Source organism: Xenopus laevis, chromosome 1S (genome assembly GCF_017654675.1).
Source record: "Xenopus laevis strain J_2021 chromosome 1S, Xenopus_laevis_v10.1, whole genome shotgun sequence".
Classification (NCBI taxonomy): Eukaryota; Metazoa; Chordata; class Amphibia; order Anura; family Pipidae; genus Xenopus; species Xenopus laevis.
This window is the reverse complement of record NC_054372.1, coordinates 140,902,162-140,918,834: the sequence shown is the minus strand read 5'-3', so window position 1 is coordinate 140,918,834 and position 16,673 is coordinate 140,902,162. Positions and strand designations below refer to the sequence as shown.

General features: G+C 40.9%; 1 protein-coding gene across 2 annotated transcripts; it reads right to left on the bottom strand.

The window, feature by feature from the left end:
• Positions 1–7,219: 7,219 nt before the first annotated feature.
• mlec.S (malectin S homeolog) lies at positions 7,220–16,405 on the bottom strand. Of its 2 annotated transcripts, none has more exon segments than NM_001091743.1 (5): positions 7,220–10,814; positions 11,503–11,560; positions 12,721–12,897; positions 13,041–13,219; positions 16,062–16,405. In NM_001091743.1, coding segments are annotated over 5 exon segments (831 nt in total). In that variant the 5' UTR covers positions 16,252–16,405; the 3' UTR covers positions 7,220–10,587.
• Between the last annotated feature and the right edge of the window lie 268 nt (positions 16,406–16,673).

The window sequence follows — 16,673 nt, the reverse complement described above, 5'->3', positions numbered from 1 at the left end:
GGGAAGGGGAAAACATTTTTTACTTCCTTGTTTTGTGTTTTACTTCCCCTCACACCCCTTATTTGCATATGCAAATTAAGATTGGGTTCGGCTGGGCAGAAGGATTCAGCCGAATCTGAATCCTCCTGAAAAAGGCAGAATCCTGGATTCGGTGCATCCCTAGTAATAATATAAGCAAGATTATCCAAAAACATTGGCACATCTTACAGACGTGCCCCACATGTATTAGCTTTTGTAGAAGTTCCCTTGATGGCATAGCAACGAGGAAGGAACCTTAGGGATACATCGATAAAAGCAGACATAGAACCCACAATAAAAGGCACACAGAGATTTTTGGGAATCCCCAAAATGGGGACTTTTCCCCTGTCTCAATTGTGCCAACTGTAACAATATTACAAAAGGGCAATCATTCACACAACCACAAACTGGGCAGAGAATTAACATCAAACATTTTTATACATGTAATTCCACTTTTGTGATATATTTAATAAATTGCCCATGTTGATTGGCAAATGTTGGCGAGACAACACAGAAGATGAAAGATCGAATCAAACAACACAAATCCAATATTCGTTGTAATTACACACACTTGCCAAATTCTGCACATTTTGCAGAAGCAAGACACACAGTGAGTCAATTGAGATATCAAATTACTAAAAAAGTTGGAGATGAAATGGATTCTTAAGCTAGGTACATTGAGCCCTTGTGGTCTAAACCGAGAATACACCCCTGAAATGTTAATTTAGAGTCGGGATTCCTGAAAATCGTGCTTTATGTGTTTACTGTTTCAATTTTAATACTTTTTATTAATACTAGTCTTACTATACCCAGCGGTATTTATTTAATATTCCACATTTCTACTATTCTATTAGAATTGTACTGTTCCTATCCGGTGATTTGCTGGTGTCCTGACAACTGTATATATCCAGTACTCCAGGCATTAAACATAAAGATGTGAGTGATTCAATATCAATAGAAACAGCATTTTGATACTTATATAATGTTTACACACAATTTGTCACAACCACATAATATATGGACTATTACTAAATCCTAAGTAACCATTTGGAGTTTTATTATAACATTTCATCACAATGTTTTATTATAACATTTTTCATTACAATGATGTTTGCTATAATTTTTTTACTACAATGTTTCAATACATGTTTTTCACCACAATGTACCTCACTGGGATTGCTGGGAATTGAGTCCCAAATTGGGAGGTGGAACCAAATTGTAACCCCTCCCCTTAAACCACACATTTAAGCTTGTTTGTTACACTGTTCACTTCACTTGATAAAGGGCTGGAATAGGCCGAAACATCGCTTTGCTAGTGACACAAATAAATATTTGATTCATCTATCTGAGTGTTGCTGGATTTACTTGTTACATTGTCATTGTATACTACAGCACTTATCATTATCTGCTATGTACCCTGTGCCTTTTATCCTTTTCAGCTTGAATGGCTGTCCCCATGGCTACACAGCAGCTTGTTTACATAAACTATAGTTGTGTTTTTGAAGCAAACACACCAGTCGTACCCAGGGCCGCCATTAGAAATCACGGGGCCCCGTACAACAAAATTTTCGGGGCCCCCTGGACCCCGCCCACCCCAGATCCCACCCACCCCAGATCCCGCCCACTTCACCACCCAGACATCAGCACTAAAAAACGTGACCCCCCCACACACAAGTTATAAAAAGCTATTGATGGTCAGGGCCCCTTTTTATAAGTTAAAAAAACATTGGGCCCCCTTAAAAGTAAAAAAAAAAAATTGGTGCTCCAGAGAATATTTTTTAAAAAAAACAATGGTGGCAGGGGCCTATAGAGTATTACAATAATACATTGGCGGGCAGGGGATTTAAAAAAAAATTGGTGTTCAGTATTGAACTCGTGGCTTCAGGACTTCAACTACACCTTCTTTCGTGACTTCGGGTCTTTTCGCCGCTTCAGGACTTTGGGTCTTTTCGCCAATTTCAGGACTTCAGCTATTCAGCTTTTCAGATGGAAGAGGTGGCGCGGCTTCACTGTGGTCAAGGAGGGCCCTGCTATTTCAAAAAGCCCAGCACAGCTGGGCTCCAGTGGGCATCCACACATAGGCAGGGTCAGACTGGCCCGGTGGGACACCATGAAAAAAACCTGGTGGGCCCCAACCCTTCTCCCAATCCCAGTTTGAAAATAAAAATTTCCTGACGTGCGGCAACGTGCGCGCATGCACAGTGATGCGCGGTGTGCTGGGCAGCGATGTCAGCGTTTGTGTGCCCGATGGCCCTGCAATAGGTGAGGAGGGGTGGGGGGGCCCTGGGTGGGGGGGCCCTGGAGCCCCTGGACGGCAGTGCTGTTGGGCCCCAGGCCCAGCAGTCCAACCCTGGGCACTGCAATAGGTGAGATGGGGAGGAAGGGTGGCGAGGGGGGGGCCTGGATGGCCAGCAGGGGGGGCCCTGGATGGCAGTCCCGGTGGTCCCCCCAGTCCGGCCCTGTACATAGGGGCAAAAGGGGGGCACTTTCTCCCCCTGGATGCGCCTTGAGTGTGCGAGGCAGAGAGAGGAAGGAGGAGGGATGAGTGGGGGAGACCCTGGGATCCATTCTGGGACATTGGGAGAACAGACGCCCCGGCTGCTGCACTCTCTCCTAAGGAAGAAATACAGACTCGCCTCTTCTCACTGATTTAAGAGGCTGCAATGACAGCTCCGTCCATGCTGCAAAAACTTGTTTAGTTGCAAACAACCCCCTCGCTCGATCCTTCCTCCTTAGCCCTCAGCCGCTCCCTCCTCAGCTCAGCCCCTCCCCTCTTAACCCTCCTCCGTGCTCTGTGTTCAGCTTGTGAGCTCGGGTTTTCGTGTCAGCCTTGAGCACGGAGGAGGGCTAAGAGGGGAGGGGCTGAGCTGAGGAGGGAGGATCGAGCGAGGAGGGAGTTTGCAACTCAACAAGTATTTGAAGCACGGACAGAGCTGTCACTGCAGCCTCGTAAATCAGTGAGTAGAGGCGAGTCTGCATTTCTTCCTTAGGAGAGAGAGCGCACGCAGCTGGAGCGTCTGTTCTCCCCCCTGAATATTTTTCGGTGGACGTCTCTGCGGGCCCCCCCTTCAGGTCCGGGCCCGGTACAGTAGTACCCCCTGTGCCCCCCTGATGGCGGCCATGGTCGTACCAGTGCAGCACAACAGTACATTATATTTAATTACTTTAGGACACTTTCATGTTTTGGTGTTACTATTCCTTTAAATTAACCACTAAACGTGCAGGCTAACAGATAGGGTTGTCACTAGGCCAGCAAAAATGATGATTGATCCCAATATTATTAATAGGGTAAAAAGATAAATATATAGGAAGGCCGGTATTTTTTTCCAGAAAAGGTGGCAACCCTACTAACAGCATGTCCCATGTCTTTCATGGAGCACCAGGCAGCTTGGGTCATAAAATCCTCATTTTATTAAATACATCAAAAACAGTTAATCACTCGCAGTAGTGTATCATACCTTACGCTTGACACGTTTCGTGGCTTCTCGCTACTTCCCTACTACTTGTGCATTCAAATAATGAGCAAGGGTCAAGATTTGTTTAAAAAACACTATTGTTTCCCCCATCTGGAATGGAATAAAACTATTTCTAGATGATAGGAAATCAAGTATGTATGTGGGATATATTAGCATGGACGATAATGAGATGCTAAAGTGTCTGCTGTATCTTTATAACGGTAGTTCTCCAGCCTGGACCTGGCAAATAAATGCATTGGCTCTCTTGGCAAATTCTTGTAGTTTCAAAGTTTCACAGTGGTGTTTTTACATCTCATAAAAAGGTACACATTTGTATCACTGCCATGTTAATTTGGCATTTGACAACATTTATTTTAGTATATTGTCAAATGTCAGTAGAATTTAACATTTGGATGGGAGAAATAAATATCTTTTGACAGGTTTAGACCTGTCAGTCTTTATGTTGTTACACACATGCCCCACATGGCCTCTTCAGGGCATGCAAATGTCAGCTGTCCCCATGCCACTAGGTTGAAAAAATCTACTCCACACATTTTTCAGACCTAAGGGTGATGGGCACATGGTTGGCTCCTCTGCTCCCAGCATGCTTCTTTTTTTAGGAGGCCGATAGAAATGGATCTACTCTATTACCCAGCTCTGTTTCCTGCACTTAAAACTATAGCTTGTGTGCAGGCACACTCAGCGGAGCAGAGGTGGCCCAAAAAAAATTAAAGTGGCCTGTACTCAAGCAGAATTTTTAATTTTAAGGAATCCCTTCTAAATTAAACACAGATTTGCAAAACTTACTAGAAACACTATTTTACTGTCACTCTTTAAAAGGAGAATATAACCTGTTCCCCACCCCGTAGGCCTCCTTGATTGGCTGCACCTTCCAATATAGTCAAGTGTTCCTATCTTTGTACCTGCAGAGCTGCACAACAGGGTTGGCAGGTGCCATCTTGTGGTGCTTCATTTCCTTTTCATGCACAGTTGAAGCCAATCCTAGCTTCAATTGCACATTCTCCAGCTGACTCTCACCTGAAGAAAGTTTATTTTGTGCAACTTAAATACATAATTAAACAATTCTGTGGTTATTTGCAAATTAAAGAGCTGCTGAATAAAAAGCTAAATAACTCAAAATCCTTAAATAATAAAAAAAATGAAAACCAATTGCAAATTGTCTCAGAATATCACGCTCTACATTACACTAAAAGTTATCTCAAGAAACCACTAGCTGGACTTAAATAAATATAAATTTTTTTGATATCTTTTTTTTTACACAACCATACCTGACTCCACTGACTGCAAGCAAACCATAGTAGCCTATTGAATGAAGGATAGGTTTACTGTAGCAGGTGGTACTTGCCATACTGGCAAAGCCATTTAATGAATTCTGGAGAAACAGCCAACATCGTTTTGCAATTGAATGGGGTCTTAAGCCTTGCGACTCTTATAAGGAACTCAACTAACTAATATTCTGGGATCAGACTGTTAGCACAATAGCACAGGTTAATTCTATCTAATCCAGTAATATATTTTACCAATATTACTGAAATATAATTATCCTTCTGCTATTATTTTAGAAATTGTAACTAGTCTTTGCACCTATTTAAAGGGTTGTCAACCCAAAATTGTATCTAATGAAGAAAATGTAATTCTAACTAATTTTCTGTTATATAGTCATTACAAATTCTCACTATTCTCTTTAGCACTTACAAATAGTGCTGGCACAACTGAAGAGCACAACAGAAGCCGCTAAAAGGAGGATGAGGTAGAGCGTGAGTGGGATGATAGACTCTACCCTTATTAATAGTGCTACATGTGGGTCTGACTCTAGACCGTGGCATGCTCTGCCAATACCCAGGGCCGGAACTAGGGGTCTGGAGAAGAGTCATGTACCTCTTCCATCACTTACCCCAGTCCTGACCATTGTCCTCTCAATCCCCGCTCTTCCTGTAGCACAGTCGCATATGTGCCTGCACACACTCGTGTGGGGAGGAGGGGGCAAGGTGGCCTGCTGGATGCCTGGACCCACTAATACCTTTAAATACTTAATCATGTAACGGTGCCATGAAAGCTGTTTAGAAAGGGAGATGATGTGAGAGTGGCGCCATATGCTTGACCCTCAACGATAGCAATATATGTGGCTGAAGACCCTGGGACACTCTGCCTTTTAACAATGCACTGGATGATTTAACATTCTTCCTTACCTGGCCCGTAAAATAATCTTCATTGTGTCTGGGAAAAAGCTCAGGAGATTTTTCTTAAAGGAAAACTATACCATCCCCCTTGTAGGTATGAAAATATATTGCATAAAACAGCTAAAATGTAAAACCCTGCTTCATGTAAATAAAGCATTTTCATAATAATATACTTTTTTCAGTACTATGTGCCATTGGGTAATCATAAATAGTAAACTGCCATTTTAAAAAAACAAGGGTCGTCCCCCTGGGATTCATGGTGAACACAAACAAAAACATACATGTTAGGTCACATTAACAGAGTCTTTTGCTTCCACACTTTTTCCTGTTACAGTTAGAGCTGTAGTGTTTCTGGTCAGGTGATCTCCAAAGCAGCATAGAGACCATCAGGAAATGTTGGTTCAATGGAAAATATGTAAAAGGAAAATATTTACTTAAATATATATACTAGATCCTTTAATATGCCACTTAATTTATATAAACTATCTGTTGTTAAAGAATTCATTTTGGGCTATAGTTTTCCTTTAATGCAATCTGATACACTAATTAAGCTATATATATTTGAAGTAATCTCATCAGTTATGTGAAGATCCACGCGTGTGCATACAATTTACTGTATTAAGAGTATGATCTGATGGATGAACTGCTCTTTCCCCTTTGGGACCGCTCTTAATGTGTGAACTATTTTAACATTAACTCCCTTACAATATGATGCTTCAACCTCCACAGATATGAAGCAATGCACAGCACGTGGGGTATATGGTTATAAATTATGTTCTTATGCTTTTAATTGAGTGGATTTGAGTGTGTAATATATGTATGTTAAAAAAAAATTACCATTTAAAAAGTCTTCTACGGTCCTAAGGGACAAGTGATTTGTCAATAAAAATGTTTATAGTGCCTGTATATATGGGTCTTTATTAGCTCACCGCCACAGGTGAATATACTGGGAGTGGCATTTAAACATGTCATAACTGGTAGGTGTACAATCTACTTATGTATTGAAAACATTTACAAATAACCACAGAATTGTTTAATTACGTATTATGTTGCACAAAATTAAACTTTCTTTTGTTAGTCAAAATGTATTTTCAGGTTTAAATCCCCTTTAATGTGTTAGTTTAACTATTAACTTTTAGTATAGTTGAGATTGTAGTAGACAATGTACAGTTAGTTTTTTTTTTGTAGTTTTGAATTAGTTATGTATTTTATGTGCTGCTCTCTTGCTTGAAATTAGTGAACTGGATACCAGGGCTCAATTATCCTAGAAACCAAGCAGCAGCAAAATAATAAGGGTCTGAATAGAAAGATTATCATGAAAAAATAAAAGCGGCACAGTCAATGTTTTTTTTTGTTTCTGTGGACAGTGGCAACCCGATAGCATTGTCCCATGAACCAAACAGATGGATAGCGTATGAGTGTCTATACATGTGCATCTCCACCTTCCATTGTTCTGTCCATTCGGCTTAAAATGAGCAGAACTGCAGAAAAGAAAGTGCTAGGGAGGGGCTTAAAAAGAAAAAAATATACTTAGTTACACAGAGCAGAAATGTATAATATAAACTCTTTATTTTATAAACTGGCAGAAATATTTTATTTCCAGGTCAATTATTACATGAGTAAATCAAGCCACAAAAAAGTAAAAGAAAACGGTACAAAGTGGAGGGTGAGAATTCTTTTGGCTTTTGGTGCTTTTATTGACCAAGGGAGAGAAAGAAAAAAAAAAAAAGCGAGAGCCACCTGTTACACCTTCTCTTTGTGTATGCAGTACAAACAGCAAGAAGCACTCGAGACACTTATCCAAATATGAACAGTTTACACCAAACTTAAGACATAGAAATAATGAAATTAAGATTGTTGGGTGACTTTTCTGCAGTACAAACCCAAATATACCTCACACAAAGGAAATGACTGAAAGTGAGTAAGGCAGATGCTGAGAGACCAAGCATGTTCAAAATATTTGTGCATGCACCAGTGAGCCTTGTACAGAGGTGGAAAATAGTAGTAGCCACTTAAGTGTATACTGGTGTCTTCCCTAATATCTGGGATACATTTTGCCATTTTCTTTACGCATTCCTCAATGAAACGTACACTCATAGATACAGGCATACAGTGAATGACCAGTGTAAACTGTACTTTTGTCAACCAACATACATCTAGGAAATTTAAAAAGGCAACAAAACAATTTTTTGAGAGTGCATTGAACAGGTCCAGAACAGTGCCTGTGGCCTTACTTCTTCAAAAAACAACTAGGGATGCACCTAATCCAGGATTCGGTTCGGGAATCGGTCTTTTTCAGCAGGAAAGGGGGGGCAAGGAAAATCACGTGACTTTTTGTCAAAAAACAAGGAAGTAACATTTTTTCCCCTTCCCACCCCTAATTTGCATATGCAAATTAGGATTCGAGTTCGGTATTCGGCCTAATCTTTCGGGGGGTTCTGCCGAATCCAAAATAGTGGATTCGGTGCATCCCTAAAAACAACAAAGCTAAAATAACCCAACAAATCATTTGAAGACAATATATACAGTAAAGTTGGTTCAGCTGGCACCTAAATGCTGACCGAAACCACACACTGCAATTACAAAAGAAATGCAGAGTTTACTGTGGCTGTCAGGCAAGGGTCAGTATTTGCAGCGGAGACAATGGACAAGGTACCGTAAAAACATTCAAGTTAAACTGCAAAAGAAAAAAACTGGAATTACCAGAAATCATAGCACTGCGTTTCAAGCACGCCAGAGTACCGAGTAAATAAGCAGCCTTTTCACTCTAAAATATAACCTACCCACTATGGGCTAAAAGGGTTGAAGAATATGAGCGTGGAATCGAGATCAAGCATGGCTGAAGGGATGAATCATTCCAGTAGGGGTTTTGCAGGACAGAAACAGGAGTTATTCAAATTACAGAGGGGGGGGGGGGAGTGTGGATGGACTGATCACATGACAGTTTGTTTAAATAATTTGAAGACAAAGTCTAGATTTACAATATTATGATATCTTCTTAAAAGAGTGGTTGAGTAAAGATGATGAAGTAACCTCAAGACAACATACTGTTAAAGTGACTGCAGGCCAACCGACACAATGTAGGCTTACACCGCCAGCAGAATTAGAACTAGAAACAGTAAGTCCATATTGTTGAGCATTATTTCACTCTATTTTAAGTTTCCTATTGCTAGGCTTAGATGGCTTGTTGAATCTGTATTGCTCCATACCGTTTCACACACAAGGGATATCCAAGTTATAAAATGTCTATTTCTGTCCTTAACACATCAATAATCTTAAAGAACCAGATGCGCTCTCTTAATTTACCAATAAAAAAAAACAGTACCTGCTCCATACACCCAAAAAAAGGCAAACTAAACAAAAGGCACAGATAGAAAATAAAAAAAAGCAAGAAAAATAAGTGCACTCTCCATACAGGTTCTAGCCATGAGAAAGCCAGCAGCATATAGCAAATGTTGGTGGACATGAAAATTACTATCTCCAAAGTAGGGGTGCACCGAATCCAGGATTCTGCCTTTCTCAACAGGATTCGGATTCGTATGAATCCTTCTGCTCGGCCGAACCGAATTCTAATTTGCATCTGCAAATTAGGGGCGGCAAGGGAAATCACGTGACTTTTTGTCACAAAACAAGGAAGTAAAAAATGTTTTCCCCTTCCCACCCTAATCTGCATATGCAAATTAGGATTCGGTTCGATATTCGGCCGAATCTTTCGCAAAGGATTCGGGGGTTCGGCCGAATCCAAAATAGTGGATTCGGTGCATCCCTACTCCAAAGCAGCTGAACCTTTTTCCAATCTATTAGACAATAAAGCACATATGAACGGAGAGCTGCATGGCATGGTTTCAGGCTCAAGAAACAATCCCTGCCACACAACAGAGCACTAGATCCTTTCTTAAAAGCTGTTGAACTGTATGTTATGAAAAAAACTAATTCAGATCTATTTTAAGCTACTCCAGCTTTACTTTAGGACTGCATAATGCTTAATATTAGAAATGTATTCCTTGTACTGGCTGCAATACAGCACAACTAAATGCAACATGGGAACAATCAGGCTGTGTGCTCTTACTGCAGCCTGAGAAGTGGGGTTGCCACCTTTTCTGGAAAATAATACCGGCCTTCCTATATATTGATCTTTTTTCCGAATTAATAACATTGGGATCAGCCATAATATTTATTGGCCAGGCTGGTAAAATACCGGCCAGGTGACAACCCTAGGCAGAAGGCAACTAAGTTTGTCACTGTGCTCTCAGTTAATTCAACATACTAAAAGTAAATAAGCAACTACCAGAATTAGATCTCTAATACAGCGAAGAGGCTCCCCTGCTATGAGCATAGCAAGAAGGCATTTATTACTGTCACTATCTAATCACCATTAACTTCACTGGGAAAACAACAAACTCCAGTTGTTACTAGATACACCCCCCTGTACAGAAAACAGCATTTGGACACATCAGATTGGAGATCAATTACTTCTAGCCCTGGAGGTTTCAAATTGACAAGTCCAGAGATCGGAAGGAATTGAAATTGAGCACATAGAGAAATAAATACCCTAGATATCAGGCAGTGACAGCTGCGCAGGATATCAAGCCTGTTTTAGGATATGGACGACTTGTTCCAGCAGTTTGTAGTTGATTATTTTCTTTTTACATTTTAATCATCAGATGTATGCATTATGGATGCTATACTTTAACTTCATCAGATCCACAGTCCTTTCAAGGCTGTGCAATTCTATTACTGAGTTTGTCAAGCACTGCAGCTCCTAGTCCATATGTACTCCATGACAAGTTCAGGGAGCGACTTGCTCCATGTACAGGATAATTTTCTGATAAATTACAAAACAAAAATTATTGGAAAACCAAAGCTTTAAAAAAAGAAAAAAAAAAATGAAAAACAAACTGGCAGCAGGCTGCTTATAGCCGACACAGACAGAAGAGTGTGGGGATAAACACTCCAAAGGCCACCAGGATTGGAAACATGAGGCTGCTGTTGTCAGAGGCATATGGGTTAGGGGTCCGTGGACCTGACTGGACACGATTTTTGTTGATCTGTTTCTTGCTAGTTGAACCTTCTTCTTCTTCTTCCTCTTCTTCCTCCTCTTTCTTCTCCAGACCTGGGTGAGGCTGCAGCATTGGGACATCTGATTAAGAAATAGGCAAAAATATGAATGGCTGAACAACTGTATAACATACATATCTGACACAGTCCATTACAAAACATATCAGTATTAGCTTTGATATGCTGCCAGTTCTCTGTAACTTTCTAACATAATCCAACACCTATGCCTATTTCTGTTACTTAAAGGGACAGTGTACCCCCTATTCACACAAAAGCCTTGAATAGGACAAGGGCTGAACATACTTTTTGCCTTTTATTTAAATCACAAAAAATCTATGGCTTTATTAGAGCACAGATAACCACCATGCATATATAACTAATTTTTATCTATGAACTGGTAATAAAATTATCTACCTCGCAAGGACCAAACATGGAGTAGCTTTAGTTTCCCTGTTTAGCCGAATAAATAATAAAAAACACAAGTTGTAAAAAACATACGTACAGCACAAGCTCTATTCAATGAACTTGTGCAGAACAGAGGGGTATGAAAAAAAGAGTAGGAAAAAAGTTTGTCCTCCCATGGGCTTATTCTTTGAAAGGACATGGTTTCACCTGAACAAAGATCACTTCTTTAAATACAAAAAAGTTTTTGAATCTGAATTGTTAACAGTAGATCTTAAATCCATGAATTTAATCTTACATTGTGATCTTCCTGTGAACCCCCTCCCCCCAAAAAAAAAGTTTTCTACAAGATGTTAATCAGAACTCACCATCGGCTGTTCCCTTCATAATAAACAGAGCACATACTTTGGGGTTGTCGTAGTATCCCTAGAGAAGGAAAAAAAAATTCTTAGGAAAAGATAATTCAAGCTATTCCTATAATAGAACATATTAGTTTAGTGTTATTAAAAGGCCTGGCTAAAATATTCAACGTTTCGGGGGGGTTTTACCCTCCCTTTGTCCTGACGAAGGGAGGGTTAATCCCCCCGAAACGTTGATGCACAGGTGGTCACTTTAAATAAAAGGGGTAAGCTCCCCACCTGCAACATACATGGTGTTGTGCTATTCTCATAAATCTTCTACATTGTACTGACGAGTGCCGACCGTCTAGAGAGATCTGCACCACCAGGGCAGGAAGCATTGTGGAAAGGGTGAGAGGTGCGGTTCATCTACACACAGACTGGCTAAAATATAAGCCCATACAAAAAAAAAAAAAATCCTAAAATAATGACTTGGCTAAAATAAAAGTCCATACACATGAAAGAAACAATGTTAGGAGAACAGTAAAGAAAGCTGCACCCCATTATCTTGCCATTTTGCAAAAAATGGTACGCCTGGGTCTCTGGTAACTAAAATCCTATGGTGTTTCTGAGTTGCAATTACAATACTGCTTGGCATAAAGTTGAAGCTCACTGTTAACAATGTGGGGTCCACATGCTGATCCCCCAGACCAGAACAAGGAGTAGTATATCAAAAATCCATATAGGGAATAGGCACACACAGAAACCCCTAAGCATTTAAGTAAATACAAGACACTCATAGGCTTATTGTGATTAAGTGCTGTGCAGCATGAAACATGTAAGGCTTGATCTAAGCAAGTTGCAGCAATAAACTCTACTCTTCATTTACTGGGCAAGTTTCCATGTTTGCCTACCCCAACAAAGATTCTTGGTGCAAAATGCAAGTATAGCCCAACAAGATATGGAGGGCCACAGATTTTTTTTTTTTTTCCAAATGATCCCCTTTTAAACTGTGCATCTTACTTTTTGTGGGTACTTAATTAGTTTTCTTATGGCTTTCAATATTAAGGAAATGACATTTAAACCTACTGTCATTTGTTGTTCTTTTCAGATAGGGTCTGTTACAATGACTGAACCTTAGCCACAGAGCATTACTGGCCTTCTGGTTTCGAGCAACAGGAAGGAGGTGCAGTCACACAACTCTCTTTGAGCTCAAATGAAACTGCATCACATGTAAAAATATATTACCTTTACAAATTCCACACTGAGTTTCCCTGTAAATGTCGACACCTCCCCCTGCACACTTAGCTTCCCCTTCTTGATGCTGATGGGAATGATCTCATCGTGGGCTGTGCTGTGTCCCACACGATCAAAAATATCCAAGTCCTTCACAACAGTATGGCCATTTACACGGACATCAAATACCTAAAAACAACAAAAGGGAGGAATTGATCCATCAATTGGACATTATTTTGCTACAACTGGCAGCATACCATCTGCCAGGTTCCCATAAAGCACAAACACTTGCAGACAGTCTAGGCGGTGACAAAGAAATGTGAGAAGCTTACCTTCTGCTGAGACTGGGCAAAGTACACCTCAGCAAACTTCAGCACTAGGACATATTCTCCTTCCTCCTTAATGGGAATATCATACCCAAAGCTGTCCTCATTGTAACGTTCAGTCTGGTACAAGACTTGGTCTTCTGGGTTGGAACGTAGAATAGGCAGTTTCATACCATAATCGGATGCTGTAAAAACAGAAAATATGACCCTTGTTTATATAATGCTGACGCTATTACAGATACCTTGACATAGTATTCCATATCAGTATTCAGAGACATAACCAGTAAGTTACTGTTCCCCACAACAAAATTATTTTAGAAAAAAAGATTTTTCCTAAACAAATATTGCAACTACTTACTAGTCACCCCACTGGACCGCTATATCTCATTGGCCCCTCCAGGAGTCACAGGGTCTGCTTCTTCAAATTCCCCAAATGCTAGCTTCTTGTTGTATCTTTCAACACCCAGTACAGTTAAAAAAGGTCACCCAAAATACTCAGAATCAGACTCACAAACCACCAAAGCTGACTCTGCACAACACTGTGTATTATTGGCTTTTGTAATCACAAGTAGCACATCCCTCACTTCAGTATATTCAATATCAAGATTTCTGAATAACCCTATACCTATAGAAATAATATCTTATGTATAAACAGCCCTTTTTGAACTGAACTGATACACAACAATAATCCTGTTAAAATTTTGCATGTTCCTAATGTAACATTTTAACAGAAATATTGGCATGCATGAGAAATAGGCTTCTATGCAACTGTGGTTGCTGCAATGCTGGTTGAAGACTGTTCAGAAAAATAAAACTAGTATTAAAAGGGTTTAAAGAGGAACTAAACGCTTGAATGCATTATTCCACCTTTTAGTTCCCTTTTAAGAACTGTGGTCTGCATAGAATGCTGGTAATTAAAAGGAAACAAAAGAATATCAAAAAAGGAACAGCTAAGCCAGATGCAGGTACTCAGACTTGTATTTGCTATTTAGATATCCACACTCTTGCAAGCATGCATCATTCAGTAGCATTGACAAATCTGTCCTTCTGCCTGGACATCATACTCTATTGGAGAGTCCTGAAAATATAAACATATTTTACCTTCAGATAAATGTCCGAATGCAAAACACTTTATTATGTGAGGCACCAAGCGATATTCCCTGCTACACCATCCCCCACTCACAACCACAAAAAAACATTAAAAAAACATATATGTCACTTGAATTCAGTCTTTCATAATGCCACATCAAACCTATTGCGGTGCTAATTCTAACACAAATTGAACCACTGCCAACCCCCAAAGGGAAATAATTGATGCATGGATGCAGATTCAGAAGGCCATGGAAATGAAAGGAGCTGTGCCTCCCTCCCATTTCTTTAATGGTTTTCTCCAATCTGTTAGAAAAGCAATTAAGCCATCAACAATGCATTGTACTAAAAATCATGTATTAATACACTACATAGACCCAGTTGCATATTTATTCATTTGTTAATATTGACTACTCTGGCTACAGGCTAGTAAGAGATATAACAAACTAAACGAATGGACGGCACTTCTGGGCAACGCTTTATTGGCAGGTAGCTGTACAATGCCCAACGCGTTTCGGGAGTGTATCCCTTAATCATAGGCTTTTCTAGTAAGAAATACTTGCTTCTTAACTTGCTGATCTCTAATGAGGAACTGCAACTAATGTGACATGGAAGGAAGTACCTAAGTGGCACAAAGACAACAGCCAGCGATGTACTAAGCTGTTAAAATCGGCGCCCCTACACAACAATTAAACAAGAACACGTGTGGTCACATTTAATTGCATTTCTTATAGACTAAACATGCAAATTGAACATTACCAAATGACAATATCTAGTGGAACAACACTGCACGACAGAAAGTTTCAAAAATGTGCAGGATATATAGGCTAAGGAACACTATAAACCACTTGATCTAAGAAATTACTTGCAGGCATATGGTGTTGTTCCCTATGTCTAAGCAACACCAGTGACAGGAGAAAACGTACAAATGCTTATCTATACATTTTCAATCAAACAACAGTTGATATGTCTGTCTGCCTCCCCATGGTTGCAGGATGATGGGTAATCAGTGCAAGACACTAGTCATAACACCCGAACAGCACATTATATCAAATATCAAAGCCTTTATTTACATAGTGCCAGAGAATTGTGTAGAGCAGAAATTATAGATAAGACTAATGTGGCAGAGAATGGATCAAAGTTCCCTTTAAAATCACTCCCCTGTATAAAGACATGACTTTCTCCTCTCCTTAGATAGCTACAATGTAATGTCCATTCATACATACTCACTCAACACCTCTACAAAGCTGCTGGCCCCTTCACAACAGAAGGAGACTGGGAATTATGATATTATAGTGCAGCTGTACCTTCAGTAGTATAAAGCAGGCAGGTCTTTTTTTATTGATAAATTAACCTTTAATCAATGATGAAATCATTAGGAAATTGACCAGCTTGCCAGGTGTTAAAAAAAACCACCTCTGCTACAGACTAATCCATCTGTTGTTTTATCCAGAGAACATATGTCCTATGTGAGAAGTTAATGAAGCAAGCGGTCACTAGTACTCAATATGGCTGATATGAAGACTGGCTACACTGTTCCACCTAGAGTGTATGCTGCACAAAGCACTTCGAGTATGGTTTGCCCTCCAACTGCCCTTGAACTACATCTCCCAGCATCCCCTGTGAGCTGATGCTTGAACTTGCGGTGCAAAAAGCTGAGAGGCCTTAAACTAGCGCCTCCTGACCTAACTGCCTATATCTTATACACCCTGCCGAGGGGGCAACTGCAAACTGTGCAGTAGCCAAGAATGAAAGGAGGGGACATAAGAGCCAGAAAACTAAAGGAACTTGCTGTCCTCTGTCTTGCTCACCCCATCCAGGGTCCTGTCCCTCTCATGCTGTCCCCCAATGTATTGGTCTTCCCTTCAGAGTCCCGCTTCTCCCAAGCTCTTCCACTCTCCTGACGTGCCTTCTAGAGGAGCTGGATTGTCCCATTACCTCTGCCCACTCTGCCCTCCAGCGGGTCCTTCCGGTAATGGATTCCATGGACATCCACATGCGACTCGCCTCCTGCATTCACTGCCCAGATCACTTTATCCGCTAGACCAGATCCATGCGCTCCGAACGGCCCGAGCACTGTAAGCAGGATAGTGGCCAATGGCCCTAGTACTGTCCGGATGCTGAGCATCTCCTCCAGCAGCAGACTGATCGGCCCAACACACGAGCCTTGGAAGCTGGAACGAGCCAACAACTTTACTCCGATCAATTGCTTTCACCGACCCCGGGCGGATTCCCCGCAATCCGCAGCCCTCTGCCCGCACATTTCATTCACTCTCCCTGAGGCCTCAGCCAAACCTGCAAGCGCTCGGGTTACAACCAATCTCTCTGTCGCCCGCCCCATCCTGACCGATTAAGGCCACTGATTGGCCAAAACCACGGCTAAATGGGACGTGCTCTGCAATGACAAATAGAGCACGCATCCAATCCCAGATGGACACTAGGCAGAGGGTGGGGAGAATGGCAGGGATAGGTTGAGCAGAAGGAACCGGTTGGTCCGGTTGGCAGGAGGCGGAAGTGCTCAGGGCTTCCGGGTGACAATACCGAGAACAA

What these genes read in the sequence shown, in the direction of transcription:
- mlec.S (XM_018236493.2), bottom strand. Translation starts at nt 13,205, where the DNA reads ATGAAACTGCCTATTCTACGTTCCAACCCAGAAGACCAAGTCTTGTAC. An exon ending in TCAGTGTGGAATTTGTAAAG is followed by an intron (nt 11,561 to 12,720) that starts GTAATATATTTT and finishes TTCCTTCTCTAG; the next exon opens with GGATACTACGACAACCCCAA. An exon ending in TATGAAGGGAACAGCCGATG is followed by an intron (nt 10,815 to 11,502) that starts GTGAGTTCTGAT and finishes TTTCTTAATCAG; the next exon opens with ATGTCCCAATGCTGCAGCCT.